At 46.2% G+C, this 27,783-nt stretch overlaps 1 protein-coding gene across 4 annotated transcripts in view; it reads right to left on the bottom strand.

Moving 5' to 3' along the window:
• The window catches only part of LOC144696397 (synaptotagmin-A), a 518,026-nt gene that overhangs the window by 61,894 nt on the left and 428,349 nt on the right, over positions 1–27,783 (bottom strand). For all 4 annotated transcript variants that reach the window (XM_078567640.1, XM_078567636.1, XM_078567638.1 and 1 more), the window contains one exon: positions 22,112–22,314. In XM_078567640.1, the coding sequence (XP_078423766.1) occupies positions 22,112–22,283 (172 nt within the window). In that variant the 5' untranslated portion in view covers positions 22,284–22,314. The remainder of the gene's footprint in view (positions 1–22,111; positions 22,315–27,783) is intronic.

Here is a 27,783-nt window from a genome sequence, read left to right as displayed (position 1 = left end):
TACTCCTGCTCCTAGTTTGTATTTTCATATTTTGATTAACAAATGCGAATGAGATAAATTTCTTCCAGAAAATAATCAATGTCATAGCCCAGAAAGAAGCCTTTTGGTCCATCGTGCCTGTGCCAGTTCTTTGAAAGAGTTATTCAATTTGTCCCACTCCCCTGCTCTTTCCCCATTGCCCTGCAAAATCTTCCCCTTCAAGTATTTATCTAACTCCATTTTGAAAGTCACTGTTAAATCTGCTTCCACCGCCCTTTCAGGCGGCGCATTCCAGATCATTGCTGTGTAAGAATTGTCTCCCTCCGTGTCACACCTGGTTCAGTAACGTTGTGGGAAGCAATACATGGGTAACGTGAGACATGGCAGGCTGGTCGATGAGTCCATCGCAGGCCCAGAAGGAGGTCTGCTGTGCACAAACTGGCTGGCACATTTCCTACATTACAGCAATGGCTACACTTCGAAAGTACTTCATTGGCTGCAATGTGCTTTGGAACATCCTACGGTCATTTTAGCTGTTAAATAAATGTTTTTGTTTGTTGAGACAGTGTGGGTCTTAACACCCAATTCATAGCACACGGTAACATCGTTAAACCCCTAAAGTTGTCTGGGAGTGTGCCAAGATTAAAGACTAACCTCCTGGACACTACTGCCAGTAAACCTAAGAGAAAATCCAGGCTTCATTTTTATGAGAGGCTGTTCAGGCACAATTAAGAGACCATGACAGATTCTCCCAGTACAAACCCTTGGCTGGCCTGCCAGCAGAACAGGAAGCTACCATTATCTGGTCACTATTACCCACCCCGCCGTCTCCTAACTAACCCACTCCAGGGAGGGCAAAGGCTTCAGTTGGAATGTTCCTGCAATCTTAGATTAAGAAGCCCTTGCCTTAACATTGCAATTACCAAACTGTCCTGTAACCCATGCTATAGTTTTTTGGTTTCTTATCTTTCCAATAGGGTTCATTCCAATCAGTATAACACCATGCCTTTATATCGCTGCAGTGCAAACAGCAGTAACTACATTGAAGGCAGATGCTAGGGGCTGGAATCTTTAATCAAACATTTATGCAGAAAGAATTTCATGATGAATGGAGGTCATTGTTATAAATACTTCAACTGAAACCAGGAGATAAATACAGAAACGTCCATTATCTTTTATTACATAGAATATGTAGCCAAAGGCTTTGGAAAATGACATATTTATATAAAAAGATATTGTTGGATTAAAAAAGCAATAGTCCAAAATTTGCTTCTGGAATAATGTCAGGTTTAATGGCATTCCTCATTAGTGATGTGTAAACCTCCAGTAACTTGTGGCGAGGGAGGGATACTCTGTGAGTTCTAAATCACCACAAGTTGCTGGACGATCTGTGCGTTTACTGAATTATTTGTGCTGCTTTGCCAATAGCCACACAAAAATGTCAGCTCGCCCTCATGTAGCTGCTGCATTTGTTCATTAATTATCATTAAACTGGTCGTGGAAATTTAAGGCTGGTGCTTTACAACCCAAGGACCATTTTAATGGGGAGATTTATATCCTTTAATGCCACCCAACCTTGCCAGTCCAGAAAGGGAAGAACTGAAATTGTGGAGTCTCATTCCTGCAGCTAGTAAATTGTTCTTAGAGATATTTAGTTATCTTCTTTCTTTTCCTTTCTGTTTTTTTTTTCTCTCTCTTAATCCAATATTTCTTTCCCTCTTTATTTATCCCTCTGTACTTGATTTGACTCAAATTCACCTCATTTCCTTCTACATGAGATCATAAGAAATAGGAAGAGTAGACCATAAGGCCCCTCGAGCCTGCTCTGCCATTCAATGGTTGATCTTGTACACCTTTGTGCATTATCACTATGTAGCTTGATTCCCTTTAGTGCTCAAATAATCTTTGTCATGAATAAACTCAACAACTGAGCACCCACAGCTCCCTGGGGTAGAGAATTCCAAAAATTCACAACCCTGTGTGAAGAAATTATTCCTCATCTGAGTCTTAAATGGCCAACTGATGCTGCAGGGAAGTGGAGGTGGAAGTTGAGATGGAAGATCATTGGCCACCCCATTACTGGTCAAACTCTTATGAGCTCTGACTTAAGGTCGCCATAGTCACAGCCCTCAGCCAATCTGTATAACTCATTTAGGAACGAGTCCACAGGTTCCCTGAGCTTTTGGACTCTCTTGTTAAATTTTGCTCACTCCAAAATTTTATTGCTCCTTAAGTTGAAGTAGGTGTCAAAAGACTTCATGACCTCTCCAAAATTATTGGAAGATTCATTTATTCCTTGTCTGGCAATTATGTCATTGGCTATTAGACCTACTGAATATAATAGTGTACTCACTTGTTCAGCCTCTGTTTTCCTATTCAAGCTTGATGCTATCATATATCTTAAAAATCTTCTTCTCCATAATGCCCAATTTTGTGCCTGGTCTGCCCCTTCCATCTGACTTAATTGACCTGGCAGTTTTGATTTCCCATCCTTGGCTGTTTTTAACACAGTGGAATATACTTTAATTTTTTTTTTAATGGCCTTACAGTAATTGTTTTATTTCCTCCCATGCTTCTCAGGATTTGGTAGGCTCTTGTCATGGTTATGGAGCTGTTTTAAACTGCAATGATTCTGCACAAAACCGTTTGAATGCATGGTTTTGGCCAGCTAGTTACTTTCCTGAGCTTTGAGAATCGAATTAACGCTGATTTTTTGCTCTGACTTCTCTTTAAACCACGTGTTATGGCGCCAACTCTGGATCCGGCTGCAGCGTTCTTCAAGCTGCACTCGTTAAAACAATCGCTCTGCCGTTGCGATTATGGCGCCAAGTTTAAAAGCTTACTTCAGCCTTTTGTTTTGGAGTTTGCTCACCCGTTTGTGATCTGGCTAGGTCCTTTGATTCTGCTTTCGATCGGGTCTCGCAATGGACCTCCACATGCTCAGGTGGAGTCCTTTTTCTTTGCACAGAGGATCTTTCTTTCCCCTTCAGCCTCCACACCTGTAATGGAGCTTCTTAGGCGATCTCCAGCTGTGTATTCGAGGCCTTCATGTTAGGTGCACTTCTCTCTGGAGGCTTGTACGGTTGAACAATAACTGTTTGTTAATAACACATTATATATATATATACAGGATACAGCCCTAACTAGGTGCTACCTTCTTCCGACTTCTACTAGACTCACTACTACACTCTGCTACTCCCATGTGGTTCTCTACATCTCCAGCCCCACATTAACCCTCACAATCCCAAACATCCTTACATGTGGCACTTATCAGGTGAGACGGAGGAGCACTCCCTCAGTACTGTACTGGAGATGTCAGCCTAGAATTTGAGCTCAAGTTACTGGATTGAGGCTTGAACCCATGACCTTCTGAGTCAGAGGAGAGAGTGCTACAAACCTAGCCATGGCTGGCACTATTAACAACAAGGAATCATTGATTTATCCTATTGCTAACACCATACCTGTTCAGCAACAAATAATGATCAAGTACCATTGTTGATCACAGAATCACAGAAACTTAATGGCACAGAAGGAGGCCATTCAGCCCATCATGTCTGCACTGGTTCTGCAAATGAGCATTATGACCTAGTGCCATTGCCCTGCCTTTTCCCCATAGCCTTGCACATTGTTTCTATTCAAATAATCATCTAATGCCCTCTTGAATGCCTCGGTTGAATCTGCCTCCACCACACTTCCAGGCCGTGCATTCCAGACCCGAACCATTCGTTGTGTGAGAAAGGTTTTTTCCCCACGTCACGGTTGATGATGATGCTGTAGTGTTTTTTTTTCCGTTATTCTATTTCCACTGAAATGTTGCATAACAGTAACACGCTGAGCATTTAATTATCGTTTCTGATGACAACCCACAAGAGTTTAGCTTCTAATCTCATGACGTTGGTGTGGTTTTTGATATTGTTTTATTTCCGTGCAATAATTAAGCTGCTTTGATTGCGTCTCTATAATTTTTAGTTGCTGAATATTTGAAAGGAAGATTCACTAGATTGGTCCCGCATATATTCTTCTTTGCAAGAATGAGAGGTGATATCACTGAAACATGCAAGATTCTGAAGGGGCTTGATGGGGTTGATGCTGAGAGATTGTTTCTGCCGGTCAGGGAATCTAAAACACGGGGGCCTCAGTCTCAGGATAAGGGGTCAACCATTGAGGACTGAGATGAGGAGGGATTTTTTTTACCCAAAGGGCTGTGAATCTTTGGAATTCTGTACCCTGGAGACTGTAGATACTCCATCAATGAATAGGTTTAAGACGGATCTTTTTGATATCACAAGGAAACTAGGGTCATGGGGAACGGGCGGGAAAGTGGAGTTGAAGCCAAAGGTCAACCATGATCATATTGAATGGTGGAGCACGATCGATGGGCCGTATGGTCTATTCTCGGTCCTATTCCTTTTGTCCTTATATTCTGGTCAAAAAAGATTTTAGAGATACTGTAGAGGTTGCAAAAAGGAATTACAAGGATGATACTAGGAATGAAAGGGGTATACGAATCAGGAAAGAGTGAACAGCCTGAGGCCCTTTCCTCTTGAATTTTGGAAAATGATAACCAGTGCATCCAGTATTTCTGTAGCTATCTCTTTCGGAACCACAGGAGGTAGGCCACCAGTTCCTGGGATTTACCGGATTTTAGACCCTTAAGTTTCTCCAGTACTTTTTCTCTGCTGATATTAATTACCTTAATTGCCTCCCTCTTTTTAGTCCCTATGCTAGCCTCTATTTCTGGTATGGAACAGACGCCTTCTACTGCGAAGGCAGACAGAAAATATTTGTTCGATGTCTCTCCTTATTTCTTCCTTATTTCCCATGATAATTTCTTACGTCTCTATCTCTAAGGGACCAATGTTTATTTCAGCTACTCTCCTCGCTTTTTATACATGTGTAAAAGCTCCTAGGCTGGGATTTCCTGCTTCCGATCGGGATGGGCGTGTTCGGTGGCGAGATCGGAAAATCTTGCGAGAAGGCCCTTGGCGTGTTCCCCAGTGACATAGATCCAGGAAGTGATTGTCCCCTCCCCCCAATACAGTCAATGGCGGGCCATGTTTCCTGCCATTTGACGCGAGGAACTTAATTTGAATATTTTTGCATATCAAAGCAGCCGGGCAGATGGAAAAAGATATCAAAGGTGAGCACCCTTCCCCAGCTGAGACTGTCTAGCTTCAGCTCAATTGACATGCTTGGAGCCAGGCTAGTCAAGCAACTGTGCCCACTCAAGCAGCACTAATTGCTGAAAGTGACAATGATTGTTCCTCTACTTTTAACCCCTCATGCGCGGACTTCAAAATCGAATGAGGTGCTGAGGTGCTGCAGAACCATTTGGCCACTGGGCAATCTTGAGGATTCCCTTGGGAAGGGTGGCCATCGAACGCTGACGGAGGGGTCCGCTCCTAATCCCTTGCATTACGTTTCAGTTCACGTTGAAAAGTCACCCTCATGGTCCAAGAAAACCCCGAAACTTTGGAGTGCAGGTTAGGACAATGGCCCGGGCCTGAGGTGAGAGTTCAGGAGGCAGTCGAGTGGCCGAAGCTGCCTCCACTGGATCATGTGGTGCGGGGCGGTGCTGAGTGGGATCAGGGTGAGTCATCATACACACGAAACTGGGTATCCATGTGGTGGTCTGGACTCTCCGCCATGCCTAAAGGGGCCTTGAGAGGCACCACAGGTGATGACTTGTCTAAGAGTGGTCCTTAGGAGGCAATTGCTGATCCTTGCATCTCTCCCTTTGATACACAGTGAGGGGACCATCAGGAACATGGAGCCTGGTGATCTTGCTGTCTGCCTCATTGCTTATAAGCAGGAGAGAAGACGGAGAAGAATGCAATGGAGGTGCCTGGCTCACCAAAGGGAGGAGCAGAACCCTGAAGACCAAGGGGCAGCATGGCCCCCTCCTCACACAGAGGATGAGCCCACAGAGCCATCGGTCATAGGCGCATCGCTAGACTCAGGGCCTACAGACGGTGGGTGTGCTCCCTGCAGATGAGTGAGAGCCAGTGTCGCTGACCCCTACACATGTCAAGGGAACTGGCCACACGCAAATGCAGGATTTGGCACCACGGGTACTAGGAAGGAATCCACTGCCAGTGGCAATGAAGGTGGCCACTGTGCTCAATTTTTACAGCAGTGGCTCCTTCCAGGGCTCCACTGGGGACCTGTGTGGGATTTCACAAGCCGCCACCCACAAATATACCCAGGAGGTCACGGACGCCATTTCCGATCAAGCGCACAACTTTGTCAATTTTGACAGGGATCAGGCGAGCCAGGAAGCAAGAGCGCTGGGATTTGCTGAGATTTCCAGATTCCCACAGGTGCAGGGTGCCATCGACTGCACTCACGTAGCTCTTAAATCTCCCTGGCAATAAGCAGTCCAGTATGGGAGTGCAAAGCCTTCCACTCTCTCAATGTTCAGCTGGCCATAACAAGCTGATCACGCAGGTTTGTGCAAGAGACCCCAGAGGCCTCCATGACTCCTACATCCTCAGAAGGTCTCAGATCCCTGACATCTTCCAGGGACCACAGAGGCTGCAGGGTTGGCTCCTGGGGGACAAGGGCTACCCACAGAGGCCGTGGCTGATGATACCCGTGCAGCGGCCTCAGATTCCTAGTGAGATAAGGTACAATGAGGCCATACTGCAACCGGAGTTTGGTTGACCACACAATAGAGATCCTGAAAATGAGGTTCTGGTGCATGGACAGATCAGGTGGAGCCCTGCAGTACACTCCCCAGAGGGTCTCACACATCATCGTGGCTTGCTGCGTGCTATACAACCTAGCGATGCAAAGGGGGGAGGACCTGAATGATGAGAAGATGGAAGAGATGCATCTCTCCTCCGATGGGGAGGCGGTGAAGGGAATGAGGTTCTGGAAAGCGAGGGTGGAGGTGATGAGGCCATTGCACTGGCCAGAGTAGGCAGGAGTGCTCATGAGGCCCTCATTGCCACCAGATTCCAGGAGGATGATGACGAGATGCAGTGAGGACACTGCTGAGATTTTCAGATTGCACCTGGGAATGTTTGACACCTGCCTGACTGAGGGCAGTGCACATACACTCTGTGAAGAGGCTCCTATCATGGAAACGCTGCTGAGATACAGTGGGCACATGGGCTTTAACAGCACTTGATCCTTTGTGAAGCTTCATGACTTGTTCCCTTCAGCAGCACACCTTCACCTGTCAGGAATAGTGTCGCGATGGGGGGAGGGAGGGCAGCCCCTCCTCTAAGGTGCTGAGAGCACCACAGAAAACATCACTGAACCCAGTGGCACTTGGCTAGGAGATTCTGGCAGCAAACAAAAGCCACATGGAGGTGCAGGGGTCACTAATCTGGAGAGTGACTTTGAAGCTGGACAATCACAGTGTGCAGAAGTTACACAGCTGGACGAGGGAGAGACCCTGGACTGAGACATTTGCCTTCATTTTGTGCTGGGACCAAGGTTTCACAAACACTGCTCATCATAACAAGGAGCCATAGACAGGGACACATTCATGGAAGTGAATTTACAGACTCACAGAATCTTTATAGTGCAGAAGGGAGCCATTCTGCCCATCAAGTCTGTACTGGCTCTCTGAAAGAGCATTCTTCCTAGTCCCACTCCCTTGCCTTATCCCAGTAACTTTGCACATTCTTTCTTTTCAGATATCAATCCAATTTCCCTTTGAAAACACTGATCGAACCTGCCTCCCTCTCAGGCAGTTCATTCCGACTCTAACCACTCTCCAGGTAAAATTTTTTTTCCTCACATCACATTTATTCCTTTTGTCCATTATTTTGAATCTGTGCCCTCTCGTTCTTGATGTTCTCTTGAGTGGGAACAGTTTCTCACTATTTACCCTATCTATACCCCTCAGGATCTTGAACACCTTTATCAAGTCTCCTCTCAGCCTTCTTTTCTCCAAGGAAAACAGTCCTAACTTCTCCAGTCTATCCTCATAGCTACAGTTCTTTATCCCTGGAATCATTCTTGTGAATCTCCTCTGTACTGTCTCCAATTCCTTCACATCCTTCCTCAAGTATGGAGCCCAGAATTGGACACAGTATTCCAGATGAGGCCTAATTATTGTCTTATACAAGTTCAATATGACCTCCTTACCCTGTTAATAAAACCTAGCTTACTCTACACTTTATTAACTGCTCTCTCAACATGCCCTGCCACCTTCAATGACTTATGTATGTATACACTGAGGTCTCTCTGTTCCTGTACCTCCTTTAGAGTTTCTCCCTTTATTTTATGCTGTCTCTCCATGTTCTTTCTGCCAAAATGAATCACCTCACACTTCTCTGCATTGAACTTTACCTGCCATTTGCCTGCCCAATCCACCAAAATGTCTATATCCTTTTGAAGTTCAAGGCTATCCTCATCACAGTTGACAATGTTTCTAATCTTCGTATCATCTACAAATTTTGAAATCATGCCCTGCACAGTCTAGGTTATTAATATATATCAGGAAGAGCAAGGATCCCAATACTGATTCCTGGGGAACTCACTACTCTCTGTTTCCTGTCACTCAGCCAGTTTCTTATCCAAGTGCCTACTTTCCCTTTTATTCCATGAGGTAGAATTTTGCTCACAAGTCTGTTGTGTGGCATTGTATCAAATGCCTTTTGAAAATCGATATACACCACATCAACAGCATTGCCCTTATCAGCCTTCTCTGTTACCTCCTCAAAAAACTCCAGCAAGTTAGTTAGACATGATTTTCTCTTAATGAATCCATGCTGGCTTTCCTTAATTATCCCACATCTGTCCAAGCAATTATTGATTTTGTCTCGAATTATAGTTTCTAGAAATTTCCCTGCCACTGAGGTCAAGCTGACTGGCCTGCAGTTGCCAGATTTATCCTTGCACCCCTTTTTGAACAAGGGTGTAACATTCACAATTCTTCAGACCTGGCACCTCCCCTGTGTCTAAGGAAGACTGGAAGATCATCACCAGTGCCTCTGAAATTTCCACTCTTATCTCCCTCAGTATCCTCAGATGCACCTCATCCAGTCCTGGTACCTTATCAATTTTAAGTAAAGATAGCCTTTCTAACACCTCCTCCTCCTCAATTATAAACTCCTCGAGTGTACCAGCTACCTCTGCTCTCACCTTGGCCTGGGTACATCTTCTTCCTTTGTAAAGACAGTAGCAAAGTACTTGTTTAATACCTCCACTACTTCTACTGTCTCCACATGTAAGTCTCCTTCTTTATCCCTAATCAACCCTACACTTTCTTTTACCACCCTTTTATTATTTACAAGCTTATAGAAGACCTTGGGATTCCCTTTCATGTTAGCTGATTTTTCTGATTAGTTTCTTCACTTCCCCTCTGGTCCTTCTATATTCAGCCTGATTCTCCATTGTATTTTCTACCTGACGTCTGTCATACGTGTACTTCTTCCTTTTCATCTTCACCTCTATCCCTCTCGTCATCCAGGGTGTTCTAGATTTATTTGTCCTACCTTTCCCCTTCAAGGCAATATACCTTGACATTGCCTGCAATATTGTCTCTTTGAAGGTAGCCCATTGTTCAGGCACCATTTCTTCCGCTAACAATTTATTCCAACTCACTCGACTCAGATGCATTCTCATCCAATTGAAGTTGGCTTTTCCCAAACTAATTCTCCCAGCTCTGGATTGCTCCTTGTCCTTCTGCATGGCCAACCTAACCCTTATGAGAAAATGGTCACTGTCCCCTAAATGCTCTCCCACTATTATTTGAACCACTTGGGCTAACTCATTCCCCAGAACCAGGTCCAACAGTGCCCGCCTTTTCATTGGACCGGAAACATCCTGCTGCAGAAAATTATCTTGAACACACTCTAAGAATTCATGCCCTTCGTGTCCCTTTGCACTATTCCTGTCCCAGTCTATATTTGGACCATAAGTCCCTCATTATAATTCTATAATTCTTGCACCTCTGTAATTTCTTTGCAAATTTGTTTCTCTACATCCTTTCCACTAGTTGGTGATCTATTTACTACACTGATCAATGTTATTGCACCTTTTCCATCCCTTACCTTTAGCCAGAGAGTTTCCATCCTTGACTCCTGTGGAACATCCCCCCTCTCCAGGGCTGTAATACCATCTTTAATCAATACTCTCACTCCGCCCCCCCAACCCTTTCTTCCTTTCCTGTCTCTCCTAGATGCCTTGTACCCAGGAATATTTAACGCCCAGTCCTGCCCTTCTTTGAGATCTCTGTTATAGCAATTATGTCATAGTTTCATTAGTTCCATCTGTCAACCTGTGCCTGTAGTTCATCAACCTTATTAGCCACACTACCTGCATTCACAAAAATGCACATTAAGCCTGACTTAGGCTTTTTAACTTTCCCCATTGCTCTGACCCCATTTATTGACATACTGTAGCCTCCTCTAGTTCTGTCAAACTCTCCAGTCAACAGTATGGACAGGTGTATAACACCCATGACCATGTTGTGCAACTACATTTTCTTGACCTTTCTAACCCTGCCGTTAAGCCTTGGTGCATCCCCGATATCTACAGTGGAGGTGGAGGTAGCCTGCTGATTGCTATTCCCTGTTGTCTATGATGACCTTGGCGGGTGTCCTCTGAGGCCTGCCGGTCCCCGGCCTGCTTTCGGGGTCCTGCTGTGTGGCAATGCCACTCTCCTCAGCCTGCGAAGCTGGAGCTGATGTTGGGTGGGGGCGGGGGGTCATAGGAAGTGGGGATTTGGATGGGCCGGACACTCCTGGAGTCACCTGAGTGGATGGTCCTGGGATGTGCACCAGCTGATCCTCCTCCCTATGGGTATCCAAGGGCCCCTGGCTGACTCCTTGAGGGGAAGGGCCAGCTGGAGTGAGCTCGAGATGCCCTGCCTCCCTCTCGCATTGGCACTGATGGATGCCAGCAAGTGCCTCAGTGATAAAGTTCAGTCCGTGCAGCGGTGCAGGATCGATGTCCTGGACCAGCGTCTCCATGGCGGCTGCCATCCTATTAGTATTGACTTCGGTGCGTTGGCATGGCAGCGCTATCTGGAGGCAAATGGAGTCCTCCACCGTGCCTTGCAATCTGAAGAGTGCAGCAGGCAGCCCTTCCCGATGTTCCTCAGCTTGTCTTTGCAGCTCCAGAAACTGCGGTTTGACCAAATCCAGAGGCTTGTCATCTGACTCGGACTCAGCAGATTCCTGGCCTCCAGCAAACCTTCGAGTGACAGCACCTTTAGATGTCCCTGCCTCTGCCTGCTGGGATCAGACAGTGCAATCTGCTCACCAGATTGTGACCCGGAGGCTACTCTAGACCAGGTCCAACCAAGGTGTCTGTTTCTGCACTGGTGGAGGGTGTGGGTAAGCGCTGTGACGGGTCTTCAATGTAGGTGTTTGCAGATTCCGCTTCCAAGGTGTCCTCAGGGCTGGAGTCGAGGACTTGGCTGATGGACCCCCTTGTCTGCTTCCCAGATGTGCCTGAGAAAGAAAGGAGAGATAGTTAGTACATAGCAATGGCCTGTGAAGCAGGACACATCACTCAAGGCATGGTTGTCTGATGGATGTCGCAGTGCTGGATCCTCACTTGGTAGAGCACTGCCGACCTCACCGTTGGCACATGAATGGTCCATATTGACGGCCAGCTTAATTGTCTATTTTCTAAGTTTGTCAGGGCCTTAAGGTCGGGCATTCCTCCTCCAGTCTGGGACCTCCCCCTTTTGTTGGGTGCCAGCTTGTCCTGCATGAAGAGAGATGGAGAGTGTAGTAATTATAGTTTTGGGAAATGTTGGACTGTAGCTTTAAGAATAATCCTGTGATGTAAGATCACATGATCTGTGTAAACCAATGTGTAAGCAGTGCTGGGAACCTAAACAGAGAGTGTACTTCTTCATTATGGAGTTTGATGTACATGTATAGTTGCTACTGCTGTCTTGTTTTCACTAAGAGAAGTTGTCTGAAATAACTCTATAACAAACTGACGATGAGAATGGGATCAGATTTGGTGCTGTACCTCCCCCAGCCATTGTGAATATCTAAGTTTGTTCAAAATAACAGAAGAAATACTCATCTGAAATGCTACAATTCGGTAGAATCGATCACTTTGAGCCAGCCGCGGACAACTGGTCTCACTATATTGAATGTCTTGAATTCTTATTTCAAGTAAACAAAATCATGGGGGAAGAAAAGAGGAGAGCAATCCTTCTGAGTATTTGTGGGAGCAAAACCTACAGGTTGACTCGAGGCTTGACGGCCCCCAGTACCCCAGATTCAAAGACTTTCAGTAAATTAGAGGACCTTGTTAAGGGACATTTTCAACCGAAGCCCTCAGTCACAATGCATGGGTTCAGGTTCAATTCATGGAATAGAGCCCCAGGGGAGACAATTGCTACCTACATGGAGAAATTAAAGCAACTAATGGAATGTTGTGATTTCGGTGAAACCCTGAATGACAGGCTCAGAGATTGTTTAGTATGTGGCATGCAGGAGGATGCTATACAATGAAGATTGCTGGCTGAAGTGAATTTTAATTTTAAGAAAGTGTTAGAAATAGCTGGCGATGGAAAGCGCTGTAAGGGAATCACAAGCATTTTAAAACGGTGTCGCGCTCCAAATCGGCTGGGAACAGTCATCCAAAAGTGGCACAAAAAGCCGGGACTCCGATCTGAAGCAGGAAACAACCCCCGCTAACCGAGAAATGAGAGGATCAGCTTAGTGACTAAATCAAAAAATTACTTTCAGTGATGTAGAAACAATCGTGCATCCCGACGTCACCGCGCGTCATTCCGATCTTTCGTTTGGCGGGCGCGCACTGGAGTTGGCTGCGCGCCCACTGAATTGTCAAAGGCCTGTTAAGGCCGTTAATAAACTAATTAAGCAATTTGACAGGGCTGCCCGTCCAACCTTAAGGTTGTTGGGCAGGTGAAGAGCCCGGGCGGCCTTCGCATTTTTCATGAAACCTCATCCATGGAGGTTTCATGAAGGGTTTATTAAATTAATAAATATTTATTAAACATTTGATAAGCCTGTCCCAGCTCAACATGAGGGGAAATGTGTAAATGATTTTAAACTTTTTTATTGTGAAGTTTCAAAATCCAACTCAATCTCCGTGAGGCAGCTCCGTGCCTCAGGGAGATTTCTGCACTCTTTCGTGTGCATGCACGGAAGAGCGCAGGCTCCGACTCTCCCTCTTCCCCCCGTCTGCACAGGTAGCGCCGAGCACTACTGGGCGCCTGTCACGCTGGGCGGTCCTTAATTGGCCGCCCGCGTAAAATGGCGGCGCGCAGCCGTTCATGGGCGGCGATCGGCTCCACGCCTGCCCCTGCGCGCGCCCGCGCCCGCTCCCAGCCTGCCCGCCCGACAGGGAGAGAATTCTCCCCAAGGAGACTCTGCTGAATGACAGAGTCCCAGACGAAGTGAGTAATCTTTGCAAAGAACAGAAAAACCTGTTGAAAGACCTTCACACGCTACAAGATTCCCTCAGGTCAAAGTTTGTGTCTCTGGAACAGTACAAAGGGAAACAGAAAGAATTCAACACCTCTCTGAACAAACTGAAGAACCAGTTGGCAGAGAAGACGCAGCAATGTCCAAGTTTCCAGGAGGCAGCAAACGGATACAAGAAACAGAAGAGCTGAAGAATCAGTTAACAAAAGCTAAAGAGGTTTTGGAAGCAAAAGTCATAGAACTTTCCAAGATGTGAGCAAATAATGAAGTCATGGGTAGCTCAGCGACTGGACCAAAACAAGTTAAGGTTACATTTGAGAGAAGACAGTGAAGTCAAAAAGAAGCTGAGACTAAATTTTGTGGTAAAGTGAAGAAGACACCTAGAAAGAAGAAGCATAATTACTGATGAGGCGCTGTCTTCTGACAAGACTAAGCCTAATTCTCCCCAATTTGGAGGGGAAGGTGGAGAAAAGTCAAGGGAACCAAAAAGCGACTCATGATTTACACAGTCATGAGTGACAATTTACTGTTGGAGAAGCAGTATGTGTAAAGAATTTCAGTGGACGACCGAAATGGTTAACAGTTCTGAAGAAGAGTCACGTGGACTCGAAATGTTAACTGTTTTTCTCTCCACAGACGCTGTTCGACCTGCTGAGTTTTTCCAGCATTTTCTGTTTTTGAACCTGGTGAAGTATGTTCAGTGACCAGGCCATTGTTGTACCACGTGGAAGTGGAAGAGAGATCACTCACAAAATATTGTTCCACCTGTAAGCATTACTGAGTCGCTGATTTCTATTGAAGACACTCAACCAAGGACAGACATGCCTGATGTCTCTGTCGGAGTGGAAGACACTGAACTGTCTGTGCCTAATGAGGTACCTGAAGTTAACGTGGTTCCAGAGGATGTGTTTCCTACAGAAGAATCTGAAATCGGGGAGCTGCGACGTTCCACACGGATCAGGAAATCACCTGAAATACTCAACTTGTAATTTCATGACCTTTGTAAATATTGTAATGTCATGAGATAAATATCCTTGTAAATATAAAATGTACAGAAAAGTTAAAGTGTGAGGGATGTAGTAATTATAATTTTGGGAAATGTTGGACTGTAGCTTTTAGAATAATCCTGTGATGTAAGATCACATGATCTGTGCAAACCAATGTGTTAACTGCACGGGGAACCTCTACAGAGAGAGTACTTCTTAGTGATGACGTTTGATTGATGCGTGTAGTTGCTGCTGCTGCCTTGTAAATAAATCCAAATGTTTCCACTAAGAAAAGTTTTCTGAAGGTCAACTCTGTAACAGAGGGAGTGTAAGCAGGACGCCTGCCAGGCCAGATGAGAAGGATGCCTGGCCTGTGTGGATGCTGAGCGGTGCCATGGATGGGATGAGTGCATGATCTGCAGAGCGGATGAAGGTGTGTGCGAGAGAGCGAGTGGTGACGTCCCTTGAGCTGGTAGTGAGTGGGGTCCCTCTGGATGTGTGGTGGGTTTGTGAGCGTGTGAGTTGAGAGTTATGAGAAGAGTGACTTACCCTGGTGGAACGGAGATCATTCATCCTCTTTTGCTGCTGGGTCCTCTTTTGCAGGGTGTTGGTGCTGACCACCACTGTCACCGCCTTCCATGCTGGATTGATGACCTTGCTTGCTGATCTTCACCCAGAGCCGGGGTAGAGGACATCACAGCGGACCTCCACTGCATCTAGCAGGCACTCGAGGGAGGTGTCGCTAAATTTGGGGGCAGCATGTTTCCTCCCTTTGGCAGCCATCAGTTCCCAGCAGCTTCCGATCCCTTGGAGAGAGAGAGCTGTGTACAGGGACGCCCTTTAAACATGGCGCCTGGATTATGGAGGCTCTGAGGTCACAGTGGGGCGGGCGAATCCGAGGTTGTCCCACCAGTGATCCAATGTAAAATCCGTGTCTCTGATTTTTTTTTAACAATGTTCTACACTATATGCAGTGAAATTCCACCATTGCCGTCAGTGGGTCAAATGTTGATTTCCCCACCGGATATCGGACTTTGCCGATTTCAGGGAAAATTCTGCCTTTAGAATTTGTTTTCACATTTCTGACTCGTTTACTCTCATATTCTATTTTTTCATTTTTTATAAATTTTTGGTTGCCCTTTGCTAGTTGCTAAAATACTCACATTCCTCAGACATATTACTCTCCTTTCGTAAGCCTCTTTTTTCATAATATTATTATCCTTTACCTCCTTACTAAGCCACAGATGATATTGCACTCTCAGAGGGTCAGTACTGAGGGAATGCTGCACTGTTTGGAGGGTCAGTACTGAAGGAGTGCTGCACTGTCAGAGGGTCAGTACTGAAGGAGTGCTGCACTGTCAGAGGGTCAGTACTGAAGGAGTGCTGCACTGTCAGAGGGTCAGTACTGAGGGAGTGCTGCACTGTTGGAGGGTCAGTACTGAAGGAGTGCTGCACTGTCAGAGGGTCAGTACTGAGGGAGTGCTGCAGTGTTGGAGGGTCAGCACTGAGGGAATGCTGTACTGTCATACGGTCTTTGCTTAGAGAGAGCTACACTGTCAGAGGTGCCATCTTTCGGATGAGATGTTAAACCAAGACCTGATCTCTCAGGTGAACTTAAAAAATCCTATGACATAATTTCAAAGAAGAGCAGGTACTCCTCAGGATCCTGATCAACATTTATCCCTCAATCAAAAATGGAAAAATAGATTAACTGGTTGTTTCATTCAGTTCCAGGACATCTCTGCAGGAGTTCCTCAGGGTAGTGTCCTTGGTCCAACCATCTTCAGCTACTTCATCAATGACCTTCCTTCCATCATAAGGGGATGTTCACTGATAATTGCACAATGTTCAGCACCATTCGCGACTCCTCAGATACTGAAGCAGTCTATGTTGAAATGCAGCAAGACCTGGACAATATCCAGGCTTGGGCTGACAAGTGGCAAGTAACACTCGTGCCACACAAGTGCCAGGCAATGACCATCTCCAACAAGAGAGAATCTAACTATCACCCCTTGAAGTTCAATGGCATTACCATCGCTAAATCACCCACTATCAACATAATGGGGAATAGCATTGACCAGAAACTGATCTGGACCAGCCCTATAGACACTATGGCTACAAGAGTAGGTCAGAGGCTAGGAATTCTGTGACATGTAACTCACCTCATGACTCCCCAAAGCCGGTCCACCATCTACAAGGCACACGTCAGGAATGTGATGGAATACTCTCCACTTGCCTGGATGAGTGTGGCTCCAACAACACTCAAGAAGCTTGACACCGTCCAAAACAAAGCAGTCTGCTTGATTGGCACCACAACCACAAACATTCACTCCCTCCCCCACTGATGCACAGTAGCAGCAGTGTGTACCAACTATAAGATGCACTGCAGGAATTCACCAAGGCTCCTTAAGCAGCACCTTCCAAACCCACCACAGCTACCAACTAGAAGGACAGGGCAGTAGGTACATGGGAACACCACCTTCAAATTCCCCTCCAAGCCACACACCATCCTGACTTGGAAATATATCGCTGTTCATTCAAGTCGCTGGATCAAAATCCTGGCCCTAACAGCACTGTGGATGTACCTACATCAGGTGAACTGTAGAGGTTCAAGAAGGCAGCCCAAGGGCAATTAGGGATGGGCAATAAATTCGGGCCTAGCCAGCGATGCTCAAATCCTATGAATGAATAAAACAAAATCTTCATTATCCTCAAGAGCTCTATCAGGTTACTGACCTGCCTTGCAAAGGATGAAGAGGGCCAGCCTATTCAAAGCTTGTTGTTTTTTCAGAGATCAGACTGAATGTTTCTCTATTGGAAACAGGGGATGAGACTTCTGTATGTACAATTAACACAAAGAGAAATCTATTATTACTCAGGGTAGAGGGTGGGTCATTGTTTGGAGGGCAGGCTGTCAGTCATGTTCCTCGCCATAAACTTACCAAATCACATTCACCTATCATCGCAGTGCTCACTGACGAATGTTAGCTCCCAGACCAGCAACGCCTCAGTTTTAAAATTGTCATCCTTCTTTTTAAATTCCTCAATGGCCTCATCTGCTCCCCGTCTCTGTAATCTCCTGGAGCCCTATAATCCTCTGAGATCTATATGCTCTAATTCTGGCCTCTTGTGCAATTCTGTTTTAATCTCTCCACCATTGGCAGCCATGTCTTCAGCTGCCTGGGGCCTAAGTTAAAGGATTTCATATGTTTGATAGAAAGAAACTATTTCCTCTGGTTGGGGGAGCGTTAAACAAGGGGTTGTAAACTGAAAGTGAGAGCGAGGCTAGTCAGGGGTGATGTGAGGAAGCAAAGAGTTGTGGAAATCTGGAACTCTCTCCCTCAAAAAGCTGATGAATTTGGGGGTCAACTGAAAATTTCAACGGTGGGATTGATAAATCTTTGTTCGGCAAAGGTATTAAGGGTAATGAATCAAGATGGATAAATGGATACAGATTAGACGTGATTAATTGAATGACAGAACAGGCTTGAGGGGCTGAATGGCCTCCTCCTGTTTCTATGCCTCTGCTCTAGCCTCACAACATAACTAAAGTCTATCAGGTGTTGGTCAGACCGGGTCAGGTTGCCGGGTAAGAGCAGCAGTCAATGGGATTAATTAATTTTCAGCTTTCATGATTACTTTGTTATTTTTTCACTGACATCAGTTTTATTTTTCCAGAATTTCCTCCCTAAACCTCCCCAATTCTCAAATAGTAACATACGAAGCGAGGCGACAACAGATTTTTCTAAAAAGTCATTTTAACTGACTTGTCAGAGCAATGGGAGCTCCTGGAGATTGCCACGGCCTTAAAGACAAAACACGGATGTTTGGATGATAATGGTGTTGCTTGTTTGCGAGTCTCTGGGGAAATTTCTCAAACCCTTTTGTGCTGTCAGAGACTAAACTGCGAAGTACTGACTCTCCTGTAGTATATTCAAACCGGAGGTCCTCGGTGAGCGGACTAATTTGCTCCGACCTATATTGCACCCAGAAGCGAGGAGATTAAATGACTGAGCTCCACTTCCCATAGTAAAAGTAGAAAGCAAAGTAAAACACGCAAACTGCTGAGAGTTTCAGAATATTCTAGTCTCTTCGACCTCATCCTAAAAGGCCGTTTGTACTAAACACCATCAAATCAATGGACAAGTAAATAAGACAACGTATCTCCCAGATCAAAGAGCAGCGCTAACAGTCCGATTTATTTCCTCAGCCCCAGGTAGCATTCGACTGTTTCCGTGGCACATTCATGAGGAATGGCCTGTGTCCTATAACTGAATAAAACTTGCTGCTTCTGAAACTCCGTGAAAAGGCATGTGGTATGGTGGCGAGACAGAACTGCAATTATTTGATCAGTGCCAGCTGAGACAGAGTTAGAATTGATCTGGTCATTACCGTATGTAGAAGAAAGAGAGAAAGGAAGCGTGTTTTTAAACAATGCCTTACCAGCTCTTTCAGAAATATCCTAAGGCACTTCGTGTAATAGATTTAAAGCACAGTGACTGCAATGTAGACAAATACAGAAGCACTTGGTGTCAGCAAGATCCCACAAGCAGCAACAGCCACTTTTCCTACATTACAACAATGATTACTTTTCAAAAAGTGCTTTATTAATGCTTTGTGGGTATTCTGAGGTTGTGAACGGTGATAAAGAGATGCAAGTTTCTCCTTCAGTTACACAGGGCATTGCTGAGACCGGCCCTCGAATACTGTGTGCAGTTTGGGTCTCCTTATTTAAGGAAGGATATAAGTGCATTGGAGGTGGTTCAAAGGTGGTTTACTGGATTGATACCTGGGGCAGGCTATTGAGGTCGGTGAGCAGGGGGTGGGTCCTGCTCACTGACATGTAAAATGACGCGGGATGACGTCGGGTGGAACTCCCGATGTCACCCTGCGTCATTTCCATTTTCAGGTTGGCGGGGACTCAGCCAAATCAGCTGTGCGCCCGCCGACCTGTCCACGGCCAATTGAGGCCATTGACAAAGTCATTAACCTCATTAATGGACCTGCCCGTCCAAGCTTAAGGTTGGCGGACAGGCCGGGAGACCTGGCGGGCTTCAGAAAAAGCATCAAACCTCATCCACGGGCGGGACGAGGTTTCATGAGGGTTTTTAAAAGTTTAATAAATGTTTGATTTAAAGTGATGGACATGTCCCAACTCAAGTGACAGTGTCACATGAGGGGACATGTCAGGGAAATTTTGTTTGTGCACCTTTACCATTTTTACATTTGGAGCCGATCTCCCTGAGACAGCACTTAGGGAGATGAGTGAGCTCTTTCGTGCGTAAGCCTGAAAGAGCGCACTCTCGGTTGAAGGAATCCACCCCCCACCCTCATAGGAAGCGCATGGCGCTTCCTGGCGGAAGTCATGCTGGGTGGGCCTTAATTGGCCTGCCCACAGAAAATGGCAGCATGCCCCCGATTGGGGGTGCCAATCAGAGGCACGCCTGCACTTAGCCCCCAACCGGGGTGGGGGGTGGAATTCTTCCCCTGGAATGAGCGGGTTGTCTTATGAGGAAAGGTTGGACAGACTGGGCTTGTTTTCCACTGGAGTTGAGAAGAGTGAGGGGTGATTTGATTGAAGTATACAAGATCCTGAACTGTATTGACAAGGTGGATGTAGAAAGGATGTTTCCTCTTGTGGATGAATCTAGGACTAGGGGACACTGTTTTAAAATTAGGGGTCGCCCTTTTAGGACAGAGTTGAGGAGAATTTTTTTCTCTCAGAGGGTTGTGTGACTTTGGAATTCTCTGCCTCAGAAGGTGGTGGAGGCGGGGTCATTGACTATTTTTAAGACAGAGGTAGATAGATTCTTTTTAGGTAAGGGAATCAAAGGTTATCGGGTTAGATGGGAATGTGGAACTCAAAACACAAGAAAATCAGCCATGATCTTACTGAATGGCGGAGCAGGCTAAAGGGGCTGAATGGTCTACTCCTGTTCCTATTTCTTATGTTGTGTTCTTAACATATGCTTTTTTTAGCTGGTGTTTGATGAAGGAGTAATATCCAAGATTATTGGGAGGTCTCCTGGCTTCTCTTTGAATAGTATCAATGCCCTGTACACCTGGGTCTCTAAGTGAAGCTTTGTTTTAATGTCTCTTTTGGTTTCTGCAGCCTGACAGAATGCACGATGTGTACATCCAGTATAGAGTTGTGTTTGTGAATGAACTAATCTTAATTGATTCACAATCGTCTGAACTTTGCTTCTGGAATATTCACCGTAAATGATGGCACTGGGGGTAGCTAGACGCCCACGCAAATACAGCTGGGTGTTTGGTAAAGGGATACAAATTCCAGGGGTATTCCCGGTCACGTGCAGCTTAGCAACATGGGACATGAGGAGTTGGTGCTCAATTCTGGCATCCAGAGTTTCAAATGGTAGCAAGGGAATATTTAAACAAATTGAAGGGTGTCTTAGGCCCTGCTATCGATTGGGTTTTGGTGAACTGTAGAGGCCTTGGATGGACCAGACAGTGACAGTTCCATGTGCCTCGCTGAAGTCGTTTTCCACTTGGTCCCTAGTTGAGACAAGGAAGTATAACGAGGCTCACTGTGAAACAGGCAAGAGGATGTGTGGTTGAGTCACCCGGAGGGTCAGTATCAGAGGGCAGGGATTGAAGATAGTTGGCAAAAGTAATGGGGGTGGTGGTGGGTGGGGAAATGACGAGATATTTTTCTACGCAATGAGTTGTGATCGGGAATGCACTGACAGAAAGGGTGGTGGAAGCAGATTCAATGGTAAATTTCAACAGAGAATTTGATAAATACTTGAAAAAGAAAATTTGCAGGGCTGTAGGGAAAGAGGGGAATGAATTGGACAGTTCTTTAAAAGAGTTGGTATGGTGGACAGAACGGCTTCCTTCTGTGCTGTAAGATTTTACGATTCTAACTGCTCGATTCCATTAGCCAGGTTAAAACATGATTAGTCCCAGAAGGACATAGCTGTAAAAATCAATTGAGGTGTTTATAGAGGAGGGAGACATTTCTGTGGGAAGATAGGGTGTTAAGGAATACAGATACAGAGCAGGGAGTTAGGAATAGTGAACACAGGAACAGAAGGAGGCCATTCAGCCCCTCGAGCCTGTTTGCCATTCAGTTAGATCAAAGCTGATCTAGCACTGCTCCACCTATCCACTTTGACTCGCTAACCTTTAATACCCTTACCCAACAAAAATCTATCAACCTTAGTTTTGAAACCTTCAATTGAAAATCAGAGGATGTGGCCAACAAAATGGTGCAGCAGGCTGCGGACTCCTGTCCCTATGTGTTTACATTCGTTGCTTGAGAATGACACGCTTATTAATATATTTCACCCTCGGTCACAGTATTACCACCAAGCAATATTTCTGCAGCATTACATTTACTATGTGAAGGCGGTTTGTGAATCATATAAACACACAGCACAGAAGAAGGCCACTCAACCCCTCTTACCTGTGGTAGCTCTTTGGAAGATCTATTCAATTAGACCCACTTCCTTGCTCTTTCCCCATAGCCCCGCAGATTTTTCCCTTCAAGTATTTATCCAATTCCATTTTGAAAGTTACTATTGAATCTGCTTCCGCTGCCCTTTCAGGCAGCACATTGCAGATCACAAAAACGCAGTGTGAATTGAAAAACATTCTCACATCGCAGTGAAAAATATTCAACAGCTGTAAAGAAAATCTATGAAAGCCAAAGATTGACTTTTTTTTCGAACGTGAAGATTAAAAGCTTCCAGTGCATGGAAATTCAACGCTATAGCGGCTCTGAAATCAGGCTCCTCTTCTACTCACGTGGAATTTTGTTGAGTTCATTCATGAACTTTTCCTTCACCTTAGAGAACCCATCATTCTTTCCTTCCGCCTGGCTGGCTACTGCCTCTGTGGCGTTGCTTATGGGAGCTGGGGCCGCGAGCGTGACAGGCGGCGCTGCCAACGCCTCTCGTCGACTTTCGGTCAGCTTCATCCTGAGCCAGGACCTGGGCCTGGGCAAGACTCTGGAGGGGAAGACAGAAGAGCAAATGAAGGCGTTTATGAGAACTTAGGAGCTAAGGCGGTTTCGAACTGTGCCGGAGGTTTGGGACAGGCCTCTTGTCTTCCTATCTAGTTTTGTTTTTGCTTAGCTGAATAAATAATGCATCACTGACATGTTAATTCATGTTGGCTCATTCAATATTGATAATCCAGCATAATGGAGTCTAGATTAACCCAACAAGTTCACTCATACATTGTCTTTTCTGTGAGGCTTGTCTGTCACTGTTAACCCGAAACCTTTGGGTTTTTTTGTCATTCTGTTAGTACAACTCATTCCTCTATGATAACACCAACACACATTTATATCGCTCCTATAAAGTAGCCAAAACATCCTAAAGTGCTTCACAGGAGTGATAGCCAACAAAATTTGATACTGAATTTTAGGACAGGTGACAAAAAGCTTGGTCATAGAGGTAGGTTCTAGAGAGATGGAGAGGTTACGGGAGGGGATTCCAGAGCTTAGGATCAAGGCAGCTAAAGACAAAGGCCAGGATTTTCCCCTCGGCGATTTGGGGGCGGGGCCCGCTTGCCGACAAGAAAAATGACGCAGGATGATGTCGGGAGGAACCCCTGACGTCATCCCGGTCCCTTTAAATTTTTAGGAAGGTGAGCAGACAGTGAAATCAGCTGTTCACCCACCGACCAGTTAATGGCCAATTGAGGCCATTGACAGGATAATTAAGATAGTTAAAGACCTGCCCGGCCAAGCTTAAGGCTGGTGGGCAGGTCAGGAGCCCCAGCGGGCTCCAGATTGTTCATCCACTGGCGGGATGAGGTTTCATGTCCATTTATTAAATATTTAATAAATTTTATGTGTTTATTATTAACATGTCCCATCTCGTGTGACATTGTCACATGAGGGGGACATGTTAATAATTTCAATATTTATCTATTTTTACACTTTACTTACCTGTCACGAATCTCCCTGAGACAAGACTTTGCCTCAGGGAGCAGTGAGCTCTCTGACAGATGGGGAATCCCTCCCCCCTCCCTCCCCGCACAGGAAGTGCACAGCGCCATAGCGCTTCCCGTCGGGCAGGCCGCTGGGCGGGGCCTTAATTGGCCCGCCCACTCAAAATGGCGGCGGGCCCCGTTTCGGTGGCAGGGGTTGGCTGTCTGCCCGCTGTCTGAGGGCAAAGTTCTGCCCAAAGCCACTAATGATGGAGGGATGAAAAATGGGGATGAACAAAAGGTCATAATTGAAGGAGTGCAGAGAACTTGTAGGGCTGGAGAACATTACAGGAGGGACAAGGCAATGGAAGGATTTGAAAACAAGGATAATGATTATAAAATTGAGGTATTGCTGGATGGGGAGCACTCCCTTTAAGATAGCACCGGAACCCCACCCCCAACGCTTCAAGGTCTCACCAGCAACCACCACCCCCACCCCTGCCCTCTAAGATAGCACCGGAACCCCACCCCCAACGCTTCAAGGTCTCACCAGCAACCACCACCCCCACCCCTGCCCTCTCCTGCTCTCAAGGACTCACCAGCCACACAACCTCCCCCCAACACCACCCTCTCCCTCCACCCTGGTATTTACTGCCAATCCCCTCTTTTCCGTCAACAGCAGTTTGGCACAGTTGAGTTATTTGCTGGGTAACGGAAGGAAATTAACAGTCAGCCAAGTTGGTGTGGAACTGGAGCCACATATCGGCCTATATAGGGTAAGATATCAGACCTCTTTCCTTAAAGAACATTCATGAACCAGACGGAGTTTTTATGACAATTGGAAAGATTCACGGTCACTTCTCCTGGCACCAGCACTTTATTTCCACGTTTATACTGTTAAACTGAATTCAACTTCTCAAACTGCTGTGGTGGGATTTGAAAACATGCTCTCTGGATTACTGGCCTGGATCTCTGGATTAAGAGAGTTAAGTAACTTTGCCCATTTTCTTTCAATAGCTTTTTTGTTTACCTTCTTCTGTCAATTTTCATTTGAGTCCAAAACACTTTTCTGCCTTCAGTGCATTAACTGGGATTGATTCCAGAATGACTAACAGTGGAATCAGAATGTCTTGAGTTGAATTCAGCCAACCCCAGTGAGCAAGTGAAGATGTCTATGAGGTTAATAGATGTTTACCCTCAGGGAAATGCAATTGACTATGCCCATTGCTGCAAATGGCATGTACTTTATTACAACAATCTAATTGTTGGGTATGATTGGCTCAATGCATTACTTGTCCTATATATACTCTGGGTCAGGTAATCAGTTACCCACACACAGGAAATTCCTGATCTAATATAGACACCTGGTTCCTCACATCTGAAACAGGCATTAGCTCCTCTCCTTATGAAGGTGAAGAACCAAGCATTGGATGAGTCACTCCCTGGTCAAGCTGGCTGCTTTCTGGAAAACCAGGTTTACCTGTTGCCTAAGTGATTCAGTGCAGGCCAACACAAAAAAAGGTAAGTTTTCTAAAGAGTACTTACCTAAATGTGAAGCTGGGAGGAGCAGGAGGGGTCCTCTCCAGTTCACTGCAGTGTTGAGACTTGTTGTCTACACTTGTTCACACCCTAACTTCTAATCCCAACTTCACTCCCGATCACTCCCCCCACTCCCGATCACTCCCCCCCCACCCCCCACTCCCGATCACTCCCCTCCCACTCCCGATCACTCCCCCCCCCACTCCCGATCACTCCCCCCCCCACTCCCGATCACTCCCCCCCCCCACTCCCGATCACTCCCCCCCCCACTCCCGATCACTCCCCCCCCCACTCCCGATCACTCCCCCCCCACTCCCGATCACTCCCCCCCCACTCCCGATCACTCCCCCCCCACTCCCGATCACTCCCCCCCCACTCCCGATCACTCCCCCCCCACTCCCGATCACTCCCCTCCCACTCCCGATCACTCCCCTCCCACTCCCGATCACTCCCCTCCCATTCCCGATCACTCCCCTCCCATTCCCGATCACTCCCCTCCCATTCCCGATCACTCCCCTCCCATTCCCGATCACTCCCCTCCCATTCCCGATCACTCCCCTCCCATTCCCGATCACTCCCCTCCCATTCCCGATCACTCCCCTCCCATTCCCGATCACTCCCCCCACTCCCGATCACTCTCCCTCACTCCCGATCATTCCCTCTGCACTCCTGATCACATGCCTCTCTCCACTCACTCCTTCCAATTCCGATCACTCTCTTCACCCCTAATCACTCTTCCCACTCCTGTTCACTCGACCCACTCCTAATCACTCCCCCTGCTCCCAATCATTCTCCCTCCACTCCCAATCACTCCCCCTCCACTCCCGATCACTCTCCCTATTCCCAATCATTCCCCCTCCTTTCTCGGTCACTGCCTCCACTCCCAATCCCTCACCTCACCCCCTATCGCTCTCCTCACTCCTCACCCTCCCCCAATCATCCCTCTCAGTCCTGATCCTCCCTTCCCATTTTTCCTTTGTACAGAATAATTCTGAGCACGTTACGGAAGGAGCTGGTGAATGGCCCTTTCTAAGGCAGTGAGGATTATTTCCCAATCATTTTGGAGGATGGATGGTTTCATCCTCCTGTTTTAATTATCCGTCTGTAAAACACATCTGTTGTCTTTAAGTCCATCTCAGGGAGCATTATTTCAGGTTTGAAAGCAACAGATCAAATCACAATGGCAGGCGTTTCCCTGAAAGGAGAATTTTTAAATATTTAAGAGAGTTTGATTGATACAGTAGCTTGATTAGCTTCTAGTGCTGTTGGATGGAAAAAAATAACTTGGCATTTCAATGGTTTTCCCTGCACAGGTTGTCTGTTTCATTAGTGAGGAATTTGGAGATGTCATTAAATTAAATAACATACTGAACGTGTCTCCAATCACTGTTGACAGGAGGTCGGCTGAATATATCCTGAAATTTCAAACCATTTGTTCTCTCTTTCTCAATCTGACGATTCACAAACATAATTACGCAGAATTTACAGCACAGAAACAGACCATTCAGCCCATCAGGTCCTGCCAGGGTTTATGCTCCTCACCATCCTCATTCCACCTTACTCCATCTAAACCAATCAGCATATCATTCTACTCCTTTCTCCCCCATGTGCTTATCTAACTTCCCCTTAAATGCATCTGTACTATTCACCTCAACCACTCCCCGTGATAGTGAGTTCCACATTCTCACCACTCTCTGGGCAAAGAAGTTTCTCCTGAATTCCCGATTGAATTTACTAGTGACTGCCTAATACTTATAACCCTATGTTTCGGTCTTGCCCCAAGTGGATACATCTTTTCTACATCTAGCCTCTCAAATCCTTTTAGCAATTTACTTGTACTTCTTCAACTTAGTCTACTGCATTCACTGCTCACAATATGGTTTCCACAAACATGGACAAAAGAGCTGAACTCCCAAGGTGAGGTGAGAGTGACTACTCTTGACATCAAGGCAGCATTTGACCAAGTGTGGCATAAAGAAGCCCTAGCAAAACTGGAGTCAATGAGAATCAGGGGGAAAACTCTCCGCTGGTTGGAGTCATACCTAGGACAAAGGAAGATGGTTGTGGTTGTTGTAAGTCAGTCATCTCAGCTCCAGGGCATCGCTGCAGGAGTTCCTCAGGGTAGTGTCCTTGGTCCAATCATCTTCAGCTGCTTCATCAATGACCTTCCTTCCATCATAAGGTCAGAAGTGGGGATGTTCGCTGATGATTGCACAATGTTCAGCACCATTCGCGACTCCTCAGATACTGAAGCTGTTCATGTCCAGATGCAGCAAGACCTGGACAATATCCAGACATAGACTGACAAGTGGCAAGTAACGTTCACGTTGCACAAATGCCAGCCAATGGTCATCTCCAACAAGAGAGAATCCAACCATCTCCCCTTGACATTCAATGGCATTACCATCACTGAATCCCCCTCTATCAACCCAGGGAATGGTAATCCTAGGGGTTACCATTGACCAGAAACTGAACTGGACTAGCCATATAAACACTGTGGCTACAAGAGCAGGTCAGAGGCTGGGAATTCTGTGGAACTCACCTCCTGACTCCCCAAAGCCTGTCCACCATCTACAAGGCACAAATCAAGAGTGTGATGGAATACTCTGCACTTGCCTGGATGAGTGCAGCTCCAACAACACTCAAGAAGCTCGACACCATCCAAGACAAAGCAGCCCGCTTGATTGGCACAACATCCATAAACATTCACTCCCTCCACCAATGCATAGTAGCAGCAGTGTGTACCGTCTGTAAGATGCACTGCAGGAACTCACTAAGGCTCCTTAGACAGCACCTTCCAAATCCACGACCACTACCATCTTGAAGGACAAGGGCAGCAGATAGATGGGAACATCACCACCTGGAAGTTCCCCTCCAAGTCACTCACCAGCCTGACTTGGAAATATATCACCGTTCCTTCACTGTCACTGGGTCAAAATCCTGGAATTCCCTCCCTAACAGCACTGTGGGTGTACCTACACCACATGGACTGCAGCGGTTCA

This window comes from Cetorhinus maximus, chromosome 22, assembly GCF_964194155.1.
Source record: "Cetorhinus maximus chromosome 22, sCetMax3.hap1.1, whole genome shotgun sequence".
NCBI lineage: Eukaryota > Metazoa > Chordata > Chondrichthyes > Lamniformes > Cetorhinidae > Cetorhinus > Cetorhinus maximus.
The sequence above is the reverse complement of the archived record's forward strand: the minus strand, read 5'-3'. Positions and strand labels throughout refer to the sequence as shown.